General features: G+C 50.2%; 2 protein-coding genes across 3 annotated transcripts in view; one reads left to right on the top strand and one right to left on the bottom strand.

The window, feature by feature from the left end:
* The window catches only part of TACR2 (tachykinin receptor 2), a 14,785-nt gene extending 8,109 nt beyond the window's left edge, over positions 1-6,676 (top strand). Inside the window, exons 2-3 of the mRNA XM_019624527.1 lie at positions 1,326-1,522; positions 4,527-6,676. Coding sequence (XP_019480072.1) covers positions 1,326-1,522; positions 4,527-4,743 — 414 coding nt within the window. The 3' untranslated portion in view covers positions 4,744-6,676. The remainder of the gene's footprint in view (positions 1-1,325; positions 1,523-4,526) is intronic.
* A 98-nt stretch (positions 6,677-6,774) lies between these two features.
* The window catches only part of HK1 (hexokinase 1), a 65,320-nt gene continuing 57,549 nt past the window's right edge, over positions 6,775-14,545 (bottom strand). For both annotated transcript variants that reach the window (XM_019625110.1, XM_019625117.1), the window contains exons 15-18: positions 13,738-13,921; positions 11,553-11,708; positions 9,325-9,558; positions 6,775-7,667 (exon numbers count right to left, since the gene is read on the bottom strand). In XM_019625110.1, coding sequence (XP_019480655.1) covers positions 7,523-7,667; positions 9,325-9,558; positions 11,553-11,708; positions 13,738-13,921 — 719 coding nt within the window. In that variant the 3' untranslated portion in view covers positions 6,775-7,522. The remainder of the gene's footprint in view (positions 7,668-9,324; positions 9,559-11,552; positions 11,709-13,737; positions 13,922-14,545) is intronic.

Here is a 14,545-nt window from a genome sequence, read left to right as displayed (position 1 = left end):
GCCGGGGGCAGGGCCGGGTCGGAGCCGGGGGCGGGGCTGGGTCGGAGCCGGGGGCGGGGCCCGAGGCCTGGCCCCGCCTCCGGAGCCATTTTCCGGGCGCCGCGGAGCACAGAATGCACCCGTAACTTGCCCGGTCCCGTTCTTGGCCAGAGCCTAAATTCGTTGTTCCCCGGCAGACCAACTTACCTTTGGTCTTTGGCCAAATACAAAGTGAAAGGAACTTCCCAGAATGTTAGGAAAATCGAGGAATCCTAAATCCCCACAGAATTTCAGATACCTCCAAGAATCTTAGAATGATAGAATCTTAAAATCTTAGGCTTTCTCAGTAATCAGAATGTTGAATTTAAGAAGTCCCACAGACCTACGGGAGGTTCCCTGATAAACAGAAGAATTCTCAAATGCTGGAACTGCAGACCTTCCTTAGAAATCATGGAGACTGGATTGCAGTCCAGGGGCATCGCCTGTCTTCAATTTCCAACAGGAAGTGCCAGTGTCCCCCCTCCTCCCTGCCATTCAGGGCCCACAAGCGCCCTGATACAGCAAGGCTCCAGACCTCCTCCACTCTCTCCCAGTCAAAGCTTATATTTGCTGTGCCTGCTTCCTGTTAGGCGACCAGGAGAGGCAATGGGTTAATCTCATCGTGATGTATCAGGTCAAAGTCTGGAATCTATCCTTGGACATTTTTCACAGAGCAGTTTAGGGAGGTAGCCGGATATAGGGCACAATCTGCGTGTCCCTCCTCAGGGAGAACTGGTTTCCATTTGCCATCCCTCACCAGGTACTGGGCCATGCTCAAAGGTACCTGCAAGAAACCAATCATGAGGTGGAAAAGGTCAGGTCGCTGGGCCCTGGGCAGAGGCTGGGGTCCCAGGTTGCAGCCTCACTACCTATGGATAGAAGGGCTATGGCAGACACAGATCCCAGGAAGAGGGGGGCCTGGGAACCCATAACTGGCATAGGGGATCCCCAAAGGACAGGTTAGGAACGAGAGCTCATCCACTCTCCAGGAAGAGGAGGTGCTCTGAGTGAAGGGATCCAAGATGCCTTTTAGAGTAGTAGCACCTGAGTTGGACTTTGAGGACGAGGACTTGAAAGGAAGAAAGCAGTAAGGGCAGAGGGACCAGGCTGAGCAAAAGCCCCAAGGTAGAGGGCCTAGGAGTGTCTAGGCAGCAGATGCTCCAGGGGATTGAGGCCATAGAAGTAGACAGGACCTGCTTGTCAAGGGCTTCCCAGGCTGGCAAGAGGGACACCCCAACCCTGTCCTTGGGCGGTTTGGGGCTTAGGGCTTCCAGGCTGAGGAGTGACCTGAGCCTCTCCTGGACCAGTTTGTGAAGACCATGGTGCTGGTGGTGGTGATATTTGCCATCTGCTGGCTGCCCTACCACCTCTACTTCATCCTGGGCAGCTTCCAGGAGGACATCTACTGCCACAAGTTCATCCAGCAGGTCTACCTGGCGATCTTCTGGCTGGCCATGAGCTCCACCATGTACAATCCCATCATCTATTGCTGCCTCAACCGCAGGTGAGCCCTCATCTCAGCCCTCGGGGCCCCAAGGCCTGGCTCCACCTGAGCTGCCCTGTGCAGCTGGAGCCTGACCTTTGTGCCCCCCACCCCTACATGGGATCGCCGTCCTCACAGTGAGCCCACAGCACAATGCTCTCTCCTGGTCTCACTTGAGCCCCACCTGCTCCCCAAAGCCTTGTCCAACTGCCCAGGCCACTGCTCTCACCATCTGTCTGCTCCTGCTCTCTCTTCTGGGGGCTGCATCTGGGACAAGGAGAAGAGAGAAGGGAGAGACAGAGAGGTGGAGGGAGGGGGAGAATCAGAGAGAGGCAGAAAAACAGAGAGGGAGGAAGGAAGGCGTCAGATAAAGGAGGGAGGGACTTCCTCTGTCCTGAATTTTTAAGAGCTTCCTGCAATGAGGAAGAACCAAAGACTTTCCTTGGGCGAGGTGAACAGCACCAACCCCAGCAATACAAAGCACTCAATCAGAGACCCGGGGCCAAGCCTGGAGGGGGAGCAGGCTGTCCCCTGAGACATCACAGTACATTTCCTACCCTCAAGGGGCTTTCAGAGCAGCTGGGGAGTGATCTTGGTGGAGACAGCCAGGGAGGAAGGAGTCAAGCTCTCACCCCTCCCTCGGACACCATCTGGCTCTCCCCTCCTCTGTACTTCTGGGCAAGTGGAGTCCCAGAGAGGGGCTGGCACTTGTTCTGGGGCACCTGGAGAGGTAAGAGGTGCTGGGCCAGGCAGGAACCCCAGCACCCAGAAGTCCTACTCGAAGACAAGCTGTTCAGCCTCCGAAATCCCTGAAGGTGGGGCCAGGTCCGCGACGGTAGGTGGACACCGAGTCCTGGCCTCAACAAGAGTGATGTGGGTGAGGTTGGCCCCGGGCCTCTTTGTTCATGCCTTTTATCACCTCTCTGCCCACGTGTCTGGGCCACTCTTAACACCATTAGGGTCTCTGTAGTTCAGACATCCCACCTACACGGGGCAGGCCAGAAGGAAATAAAAAAACTGATTTTTTTTCAAGTGTTTAATGGGTGCCAGCCCCTCCACTGTCTCCTGTGAGGTAATTAGATAATAGAGGGAGGGAGGTGCTATCCCCATTTTACAAATGAGGTAACAATTTCAGAAATGAGGTCTCCCCTAAACTCATACAGCCAACAATGGAGCCAGCATTCCATGTCTCTCCAAGGCTTGTAATCTTATCCCCACATCACACATTTCTCTTGCATGCAGCTTGTAGGAGTGAGACAGGGACTGTCCCATGAGGGAAGGGCCCCCAGCCCTCGGTATGTGTGTGTTGGTCTCTCTCCTACTTCCCTGGGAGACTGAACAACACCCCAGGGCTGTACAAATTTCTGAAATAACTTCTGAACCGTTCAGAATTTGATGACACTAGCTCGAAAGTGGGACTGATGCTCCTGGCAGGAGTCTTCATTGAGAAAATGTCCATCTACTGGCTATGTATGCCCGGCACTGTTCCAGGCACTCGGGAGACACCAGTGACCAGGAACAATGCTCCTTTTCTCCGGGAGCTGACGTTCTAGTGAGGGGGACAGACAATAAGCAAGCACAGTGAGTACATGAGTCAGATAGTGTATTAGGTGTTAAGTCCTATGGAAAAAAAGAAAAAACGAGAGCTGGGTGAGGGAGGACAGGAAGGAGTGGGGGAAGTAGTGGGCACAGGGGGTGCAATTTTACAGGATGATCAGGGTAGGCCTGATTGAGGTGTCTTTTGAGCAAAGCCTTGAGGATTGAGTGGCCCCTGTCTAGGGAAGAATTCCAGGCGGAGGGAATAGCCAAGACAAGGGATTTGGAATCAAGGAAAGGACTCGGGCTGGTACTCTGACACGGGGAGCCCTGAGGGGCTCTGAGCCACGGAGACACATGCTCTGATGTCCCTTTTGAAAGAGTCAGTCAGGCAACTGTGTTGGAACTGGACCAGTGAGGCAAGGGAGAAGTAGGCAGATTGTCAGGCTATTGCAGTAATCCAGGAGATGGTGTTTTAGGCTGGGCAGAGTCCGGATATTGCTAAGGCAGAGCCAACAGAATTGCATGGAGGTGGCATGAGAAAGGAAGTCAGGAATGACTCCCAGGTTCTTGGTCTGAACAATGGGAAGGACAAGGACAAAATTGTCAGTTGTCAGGAAATGAGATGGGGATGACTGTGAGGGAACGGGGTGGGGAGGGCGATGGGGAGCTCGGGCTGGGACACACTGCATGTGAGTATAAGGGGCAGAGGCCATTAAGCTCCTGTAATACAGGCATTTGTTGGACCACGCTGTGGAATCTTGCAGAGCGACAAGGCAAGGAACAAAAATCAGACTTGCTCTTCTGGAATCTGGAACTGTGGCTCCTGGGGACAGACAGTACAGTTCTTCCCCTCTCTGCTGTCCCAGGATCTCGTTTATTCCTGCTTTTCTCTGACAGGCCGCGTTTGCTTTCTGCCGGCCTTTTTCCTCCACTCCCTGTCTGCTTCCTCTGATCTCTAATTTGCATGTGTATCTCTAATTACATTGCAGTGCTGCCATGGGTAGAGCCGTTAATTTTTTAAGCAAATGTATCAAAACTTAGTTCCATGAGTATATTTTCTTTCGAAGTCCCCTTGGGAGAGCATCCTTATTCCACCAAACATTGCCAAAGCCCCAATTTTTTAAAACTCCTCTCTGAATATTCCTTTAGAAGCCAATTAACACGTCAAACAAGAAAATCTGTTGTTTCTACATAATTGTACTTGGTTTATTTTTGTTTGTCTGTTTGTAAGAACAAATGGTCTAATTCAGCTTAATCACCCAGTTCAGTCACTAGACTTAGTTCCAGATTACTTCTGGCTGTTTCCAAAAATCAAATCCACTCAAGAACGTGTCTCTCCAGGGACTCTGAGCAACTGTAGGCTCTTAGGAGTGAGGCAGTGACTTTTCTCTGCAGGGGAAATGGGCTCCTAGTGGTGGGGGCAGCCACAGGACAGCTCCTGTAACTGTCCCCCTCACTACCTGCTCCATGATCCTCCCTCCCCCAGGTTTCGCTCTGGATTCCGGATTGCTTTCCGTTGCTGCCCGTGGGTCACGCCAACCCAGGAGGATAAGATTGAGCTGACTCACACTCCATCCCTCTCCAGGAGAGTCAACAGGTGTCACACCAAAGAGACTTTATTCATGAATGGGGATGTGGCCCCCTCTGAGGCTACCAGCGGGCAGATGGGGGGTCCCCCAGATGGGGCATCTACTGAACTCTGAAGCCTTGTGCCTGGCTGCAGGGTGAGGCTTAGCACCCTTTGAGAAGTAGCCAGTTAGGAGGACCAGATCTGAAACTTTGGTCCATGCGTCACCTTTCAATACATCGATGGAAAAACAAGATGGCGCCAGGAACTTTACAGTGGATGCTGACTCTTAAGCGGACCCAGCCTTCGTCTCAGACAGTACTTCAGGAGAGCCTAGATGAGGCAAAGAAGACACTGTGAGCTAACACTTATCTAATCCAGGAGTTGCAAGCTCAGATGCCTTCTTGGGGCAACAACGTAATGAGTAAATTGGATCCACCATAAAAGAAAAGCTGCAAATATGATGATAAAAGGCAACTGGCTTCCAGTGTTGGGGTGATAGGGAATGGTGGGGACTGTGACAAACTGGAGGGTATAGGCTTCCAAAGGGACAGCAACTGATCAGCTCTGTACCAATGTTGCCAGGTGGTTATGGGAGCCCATTGTTGTCACATTTTCTAAATCAAGAGAAGCCAGAAGTCCAAATTTGTGAAACTTCCAGACTTAAAAAATTTTGCTCACATTTTTATAAATGTTAGGTAAACCAAACAGAACACACCTGTGGGCAGCACCCAAGGATGACACTGATTCATTATCAGGTTAAAGACACAAGGGAGAAGCTTCTTATTTGGCAAAGCCTGTGAGTCAATCCAGGGCTTCTCTGCCTCGGCGTCTAAGGACTCGAGACCCAGCCCAGTGTAGATGGTGGTTAAGAGTCAAAGGGATTGAAAAATTGAAGAAAAAAAAAAAAGAGTCAAAGGGAACCTCAGCTGTGTGGTGCCTCAGACAAGTCACTCTGACCCTCCGCCTCTTCCTCTCCCAATGGCAAAACTACCTCACAGAGATGCTGTGGGAACGACAGAAGGATGCCTATAAACTACCAGGCCAAACGCAGAATAAGCACTCAATAGTCAGCAGCCATGATTTTTACTGCCACACCAGCCATTTTACACGAATTCCTCCTGCAAGTCAGCACCACAACTTTCACCCTCATTTCCACAGCAAGAAGGTGGCAGGCAGAGAATACCAACTGTCCTGACTCCCAGAAAGCTCCAGTCTACCCCAAGGAGACATCACTCCGTTTGACTCACCCTCCATGCCCCAGAGTCCCTCCAGATCCATGTAACACTATAAATGCACGTCAAGATTTTAATGTTATCTGTATTCTCCACCAAGATCACTGTGCCACGGGCACCAGCAGTGCCAAATAAAGGGACTCTGGTCTCACCAAACCAAGTGAGCAGGCAGGCAGGCAGTCAGTCCTGGGGGAAGCCACCTAGAGCTGTAGTCACGGCTTGGGAGACTCACACGGCACTTCCATCACAAGGGACGCTGGTCCCTTGTGTTATGGACTGACGTGGGATCCACCAGTGGGCTGAGGGAGAATCCAAAATGGTGGGACAGCAACCTTGAGGTGGGGTAAGGATGCAAGGCGCCGACAAGGGCCAGTTTCCTATAGAAGTGGTCAATTTCAGGTGAGGGAGTGGGGAGAGGGCAACAATCCTGCTACCCTGGGCTGCTGCAGGACTTCATTTGTGTCTGAGCAGGGGTTCTATTTCAATCCACTATCTTGAGAGTTGACAGGATGATGAAGGGCAGGGTCTGCCTGGGGAGAGCAGGGGAGGCCAATGTTGCTATGTCCTCTCATTACACCCAAACAGCCCCTAGAAGCCAAGTTGACCTTTTCTTTGTTCCAATTACAAGCGAGGAGGTCAGGCTGTTAGAGGACAGGGGACATCCCTTTACCTTAAAGGTGCTGGGGTGGGGGCTGCGGAGCCTCTCCCCAAGGTAGGACCCTGGGGCTGCAGCAGGAAACCAGCAGGACACGTGCTGGAAGACAAGGGGAGAAGCTGCTTCTGTGACACTCTGCAGGGCGAGCACAGAGGTCCTCCTGCCAAAGGCTGGGGCTGAAGAACACAATCTTCATTTCAGCTCTCCCCTTGACCCAGGGTTCGCCACATCCCCAGATGTCCTCCCTCCTCCCCAGCCGTTAAGCATCACTCAGGTCTTTGAATTGGTACAAAGTTTACTAAGTCATACGACATGGCTCACAGAAGCGATGGGAAATTCCAATGAGGGCACTGTTTGTTGGTTGGTTCCTTTTACGCAAATGGAGACAAGACTGCCACAGGACTGCCCACCCCACCCCCGCCAAGAGAGACAGAATTCAGGACAGTCACAATGTGGCTATGACCAGGTCCACAGACACACAATCCAGTGGCAATGACACGCGCACATGGGAACCTTAGGACACCAGACAGCAGTGGGTGCTGGGACGGGAGGAAGCGGCGCACGCACCCCTGGGAGGGGCCCCGGCAGTGTCTGCTGGTGATAATACATTTCACACAGGGAGTGCGTCCCCAAGGATGGGCTGCGGAGGCCCATCAGGCCTGTCAGACGGTGTGACTTTTCATCTCAGGCCAATAAATAACTGTTGGACGAGTGCATAAATTAGAAATGGACGCCACTACACTTCACGTGTGGGGAAGGTACGGCCAGGTTGAAATCAAATCATGCAGAGTGGCAGGTGTGGAGGGGTCTGGAGGTGAGAGATATTATCAACAGCACACACTCGTATCTTGTACCCTAAGTTATGTGCCATTAGTTGGCTTTTGCGTTCCTCCCCGCTGTGGCAGTGGCGGGCTGGTGCTGGCATCTCCCAGCACAGCTCGTCTCGCTGGAAGAATGGGGTGGGGTCGCCGCTTAAAGAGAGAAGTTAAGTACTAGAAGGGCTGCAGGCTGGGGGTCCAGGGCTCTTAGCTGCTTGTTTCTTCTCGGAGCCGGACGCCCACGGCCGTGATGAGGGCAGCCCCCTTGCCACTACCGTCTTCTGACAGGAGGAAGGACACATTACACTTTGGTGACAGTTCCTTCACGGTTTGGTGCATGATTCTGGAGAAGCTAAAAAAGACAAGAGAAGAGAAGGGTAGGTAGGGGGAGATGAGAAGAGACACTGGACCTACCTGAAGACACTAAAGGACCCTAACAATACGGAGGGTAAACAAGCTGTGAGGGGGCTGCTTCCGATGGTGGGGAGGAAGGTAGATTTCGAGCCAATCTTATTATCACAATTTTCAGCGGAGAATCCAGAAACAAACTACTCTGTGCTTATAAGGGCCAGGGCATGAATAACACACTCAGATACACCCATCCTCAAAGTTTGAGTCTCCTAGGGGACCGCAAACCACGAGGGGTGCGAGGGCCTGGGCGTGGACCACTGAGGCAGGCCCAGGCTGGTCCAGCACCGGGTCAGTTCAGCAGCCAGCATGGGCACAAAGGTCCTCTACCCGCGGCTGCAGTCCTCTGAGACCCCCAGCCCATCACCATCTACAGTACCTGAAGCCGAGAACGGGAGGGAGGCCCTCCAGGGAAGGATAATCTTTAAATGAGAGATGACTCTAGGTTCTTGCATTTTGTGCTGAAAATGAGACAGGGCCGGGCTGAGGATGCTCAGGACAGTAAGGCGCTTCGGGGCAACACGGACTACCTTTTGTTGAACACCTACTAGGTGCCCTACACTTGACAGACATAATTTCCAGTCCTACCAGTGGCTATTATCCCATGAGGAAGATGAGATTTGGCAGAGATTAAGCAATTGGGAACAGCTTCCAAATGATGATGCCAGGATTAAATCCAAGTGTGTTATGGTTCCAAAGCCTAGCTCTAAACCACGCCTGTGTGCTGCGTCAGGTGAGGAAGAGGGCAGCTATTAATGTGGAGAGACAGAGGTGGAGATGAAGCAAGACATGGGTCCATCCCAAGCCACCGCCATGAGGTAAGCCGGTAATGCCTACGCTGAGTTGGGTGAGGTTGCTTTTAAGTAGGATGACATTATGGCCTAGTTTACTGGGATGGTCCCAGTGTGATTATGAATAGCATTCTCTTCACTGGCAAAAGTACCCCAGAATTTAGACAATAAATAATATGGTCACTCTATTCCTAAGAGCAAAGCTTTGGGACATGCGGTAGATCAAAGAGCAGAGGGAGCCACATATCCTCCGACAACATGGGGTGCTGGACACTTGACCAAGAGGAGATCACTCCCTACCCCACTCCCTGCTACAAACCCAGGGCCAAAACTGCTCCTGCCTTCCATGTCTCTTAACAAGCTCTGATTTAGCAGGAGAACGAGACAACGAACCCTCTTCTCCTTCCTTCACTCCCTCTCCCCACTTACCAAACACAGCCTCCTAGCCGGGCTGCAGCTAACCAGGCTGGTGGGTGAGCCCACGCCCATCTGTGCCTCCTCCTTTCCTGCTCCCCACCTGGACTCTAAGTGGGGCCCAAGAGGAGAGGGCAGAGGGGCATGGCATGCCTTTGGTGTGAGCTAGCCAAGTGAAGCCACTTCTCTGGCTCCCCAAGGATCCCAGTCAAAGTTCAGAGCAGCTCATGACCTCATCCCAGACCAGCCCCAGTTCTTGACCACACAGCCTCCAGGTTGGTTGTGTCTTGGTGAGGAATTTTCCTGGTAGGAGTCACATCCTGATGTCCTAATATCCACCAAGGGAACTCTCCAGCCCAGGAAGCTCTGCCCTTCCCAACCGGAAGCCCCACTCACTGTGGATGAAGCTTGTAGAGTGTTCCATCCACCCCCACAGTCACGTTGAGGTGGTTCAGCCCTCTGTTCTCTCGGATCTTATCCACCACGGCAGCCATGCCTGCACCGCACAGCTGCGCGGCCCTCTTGGACACCACCCCGCACACGGTCTTGACGAGGATACTGTCGTCACAGGTGCTATTCAGGCCCAGCTGCTGGAGGATGGCCCGGACCTGGAGCAGCGCTAATCGGTCACTGCGGAGGACAAAGGCCAGGAGGCGGGTGAAGCGGGACCCACGAGAGCAGCCTGGGAGCCAATTCCAAAGGACTGGCCCCAAATCACTATACTTACCCATGAAGAGGGTCATGGTTGGTTTGTTTTTCCCCTTCAAAATAACATTTATTTGTTCATTTTTTTTAAATGACCCCAAAAGTATTACACATTAAATTAATAGAAATTTTAGCAAATCTAGAAAAATAAATGTGGGAAAATTAAAACTATTCACAATCCCAACACTGGAGAAAATGCTATTAACGTTTTAACATATTTCCTCTGAATCTGTTTTTCCTGGATATCATTAAACAATGTCTTTGTTCTTATGATATGCAAAATGAGTTTGTCCTTTACATGTGGTTTTCTTTCCTGCTTTTGTCCTACTTCATACACCTGAGCAATTTCCCACCTCCTTATCTGAGAACAGGCTTGAAAATGGCTACCATGGTATTAGATTCAGGGGATATACCATAATTTATTTAGCCAGTTTAAAAAAATTTAAGTTGTTTGTAATTTTATGCTATTACAAAGTAACATTCCGATGAAATGAAGTTTCCTGTTGATAAACCTTTGTGTGCAACTCTAATTTTTCCCTTAAGACACATTTCCCGGTCAAGGGGTTTTTGCTACATATTGTCAAATGCCTTTCAGGAAGTCGTATCAATTTTCTCTCCACCACAGTATTTGACTGTACTTGTCCCAAGTTGACTGGGTCACTTTTTAAAACATTTGACAATTTAGTAAGAATGGCATCACACTGTGGTTCAGTCTGCATTCTTCTCTATTAGTGAGGATGAACTTTTTTTCCATTTGTTTATTGGCCATCTGAACTATCTATTATGTCAAGACTTTTATTCTCCTGGAAGATTTGTCTTATTCTAATTAAATTGAAAGAGTTGTAGATGACAATGACAGCGGTAAGAGCAGCCCGCCTTGTTGGAGGACTATGTGAGAGGTGCTTTACACACGTTACCATATGTCCTCCTCCTAACAACCAACCAAATGACAGGTATGATTATTCCCATTTTAAAGATGAGGAAACTGAGGCTGGAAGAAATTGAGTAACTCCCTCAAAGCACACAGCCAGTGGGGCGGAGCAGGTTTCAAGACCAGACCTGACCACGCTCTTGCCAACTCGGCTATGCTCTGTGTTTTGTCATATACAATGCAAGTATTTTCCTTAGTTTCCTGTTTGCCTTATAAGTTTGATTACTGATTTTTTTAAAAACTTCTAGAAACTATTAGCAAAATTTGGCAATGTTTGCTTTATTATTTCTTATATATCTCATTTTAACTTTCTGTTTCTGAGCCTCTCATGTAGGTGGGGTTCCCACATGTACATCTGCAGTTAAATCTGATGATTTTCTCTTGTTAATCTGTCTCATACACATTTAATTAGAGCAGCTGACAGAACCCAGGATGGTGAAGGAAAGTTTCTTCCTCCCTCAGCAATGAGCAAGCTCCAGCAGAATCAGTGTTAGTGTTTCTATTATGACCGCTGTGAAAACAAGGGGGTTTGGGCACAACTGCTTTTGCTTTTGCAGAGGCAGCTCACTGTGGGGCATGCACACTGAGTGGCCAAGCTCTGCGGTCCCAGCTGCCCTTCGGATGCAAGGAAGGTGGGGCTGGGCCAGTGGCTCTTGGCTCTGTGGTACTCAATGCCCCTTCAACACCAATATTTGTAATGCATCTTCACTATCCTGAAGTGGAATCCATACAACCTAGTTATACACATAATCTCAAACAAATCAATATCATGTCCCAACATAAAGGACGAATAAAAGGAACATACTTTATAATAAAATTCTATGATTTCAATATGCAACTGCTCAGGGCCTACTGCCCCGGAGGAAGAAAAAAAGAAAACCCTCACAAATGGCCAAAATGTCCCCAAGGGTGCCTACCACTTCCATCACAATGCTCTGGCCAGGCTGACCTCTAAGAGGCCCCTACAAGGAAGCCCCTCCCCACTCACCTCTCTATCTGAGAGAGATACTTGGTCTGAAAGATGCCCCGAGTTTTCAGCGGCTCAGAGATCTGCCCTCGGAAGAGGAATCCCTTCTTGGTGAAGTCAATCAAGATGTTGCGGACGATCTCACCCAGGTACATGCCACTGATCATCTTCTCATACCTGGAACAGGAGGAGGGGGCTGAGGGTCTATGTGAAGCCTCTGGTTTCACAGTAACCCTGGGTGTCTTACTGCCCCTCAAGGGCATCACCAATCCACACCCCCAACCCCGTGCTCCCAGCAGAAGCAGAGAGTGAGGCCAGGAAGGACCGATAGATCCTCCACCCTCCGCAGAATTAGAATGAAACCACCAGCACTCGTGTCTAACTGCCGGATCCTCTCCCTCCTCACCTAACTTCCTGCCTTCTCCTGAAGATCCCACTCCAGCTGCCGGCTCCATCACTTCTCAAAGAGGCCTGTCCTCCTCCCCCAGACCAGGTTTTCTCTGCCAGTCACAGGTTCCCACATACCCTCCCTTCTCCTTCACAACACACACTGCCTCTCATCACCCCTGCCGTGAAAGCCTCGAGAGGACACAGATGTGTATTGTTCAGCTTTGAGTTCCAGGACCTAGCACAGCGCAGCTCTAGGATTTCTGTCAAGTGCTCAGTAAATATCTGCACAATAAGCAAACGACCGGGCTGAGTCTTAAAGTGACAAGAAGACAACAAGGGGAAAGTTCCTCATGGGTGTTTGGAAGGTTCTGTAAAAACCTGGCAGAGCTGATAAAGCCAGGCAGGCTAGAGGATTCAGGCGGCCAAGGTACTCCTGAGGGTAACCTGTTCTTAGGGTTTTTAATTCCTGCTCAAGGGCTTCCATAAATGATAAGGGACTTAAATGCTTCCATGACACACACCCAATCCCAGACCCCAAGCTAGGAAGAGTCCACTGGAATCTGGAAGGTCCAGATTTCAGGTGGCCCACAGGGAAAAAAAAAATGAAATAGCGCTATTATCAATTCCCATCCAATACTTCTCATTCCATCAGGGAGAACATCTCAGTTTGGTGCTGATATGGCTTTAACCCCCTTCCACCACCTGCTGATCTCCCTTTTTAACAAAGGGGGTCTTCATTTAGAGCCTTTGGGGGGCAACAGTAACTAGAATTGAATAACGCTGTTTTTCATTAGTCAAAGCTCCAAACAGCCACTAGGTGGCGCGGGGGGCCCACTGTGGGAAGATGAGCTGCACCAGCGTCTCATCCCCGGAAGCCCCCACCTCCACCCCACATGGCCACTTCCTTTGCCCTTTGACAACTGCAGGTCAAGTGTAAACAAAAACCATCTATTTATGGTAATATTGGTTTGCCTGGTTTTTTCTCCCTTGTTAAATGTAAGTAAAGAACATAAGCTGATTTACAGAAAAACATTAAATAGCAGCATAGGTGATATTTGGAAAAGGGAAAAACCTTGAGGGTGGTTGGAGAACAACTTATACCGGGGAGGTCCTACTCATCCCCTCTTTCTGCTCCTGGGGACACGGCTGAAACCAACTTGTCCTGGTGATGGCAGAGGATGGCCTGATCCTGGGAGCTGCAGACAAGGGGTCATTTGTCTCTATGCTGGGAAGGAGGGACACTGCCATCTCAAGGAGGTCCCTGACACCCGAGCTGCAAAGCTCCAAACAGCCACTAGGTGGCGCGGGAGGCCCACTGTGGGAAGGACGCATTGCGCTGAGCCTGTGCCTCACCCCCATCCCCACGCCAACTGACCACATCCGAATTTCCCTTGCCCTTTGACAACTGCAGGTCAAGTGTGTTCTACTCCTAGTAAACAAGACAAAAACCTACTGACCAAGAGGTTTCTATTAGTCTGATGGGGAAGAAACACAGCAAGGGGAAGACCAGGGTGCTCCAGGATGACATGGTCACTGAGTAAGTGGTGTGGCCACACCCACTCTGTTTCCAGAAGAGGCACCTGGACAGGACACCAATCTGGGCCCTCTAGTACCAGGTCGGGGGCCCATCCCCCATTCTCTGCTCTCCTTGGGCCAAAAGCCAAGGTCAGGAGGGAACCCAAGAGAGGGACCAGTCTCTAAGCCTATGTCCAGACCCTACCCCTACTAGAAACTTCTTTGATTGTTAACAGGCAGAATGCAGCCACAAGCCCTCCCCATCCGGACTTCACGTGTCTCCTCCAATAGGCAGAATTACCTTTGCTTCCCAGCATTTAGAGAATATTCATCCACCAGTCGGTCATACTCTGTTCTGATATCATCCAGACACCCGTTGTCCCCAAAGGCACCCCACTCCATATTGATACACATCCGTCCCTGGTTCCCCTCCAGCATCTCCACATTCTTCATCTCTTCCATGTAGCAGGCATTGCTGCCAGTTCCTGGAATACACGACAGGGACATGAATGCAACTGGGTCTGGGGCCTGGGATTCCACAGATAGGGGTACATTTTTTAGATGGATGAAGCAATAGCTTCACTTTCCCAATGTTTTCCAGGAAAACCTCAAAATATAAAAGGAGAGTCAGAGTGAAACCATCCAGAGAGCACTTGATTAACTTAACTTTATACTAAGACATCATCTCCTGCTCCCTTTTCCTCTTTCTACACACACATACAATACACACTAATAAATGTGTGTGTATATACATATATGTGGATAGCATTATATTGGGGGGTTGTCTGCTATCATACCATGGATGTCCACTTTTCTCATCAAAGATGGTCATGGACTATGCCTGCTCAATAAACTCTCCTGAGCGTTCCTGAATGAAGCCCACAGTGAAGACACCTTAGGACAGTGTCCTGAGCATTTCAAGGGAGCCTTTCTAAAGTGGTGATTCCTCACTATATTGGTATCACAGACCTTTTCGAAAATTTGATGATTCTGAGAAAAGGACCATTTCCCTGGGTGCACCCACACAATCTGACAAATGAATTCCAGTAGCTCAGGAGCCTGGTTTCCATCCGTGAATCCCCCAAGCACAGCTACTCAGGCTGTGCCCC

This window comes from Hipposideros armiger, unplaced genomic scaffold (assembly GCF_001890085.2).
Source record: "Hipposideros armiger isolate ML-2016 unplaced genomic scaffold, ASM189008v1 scaffold_15, whole genome shotgun sequence".
Taxonomy (NCBI): Eukaryota; Metazoa; Chordata; class Mammalia; order Chiroptera; family Hipposideridae; genus Hipposideros; species Hipposideros armiger.
Note: the sequence above shows the minus strand (reverse complement) of the source record. Positions and strands in the feature narration are given on the sequence as shown.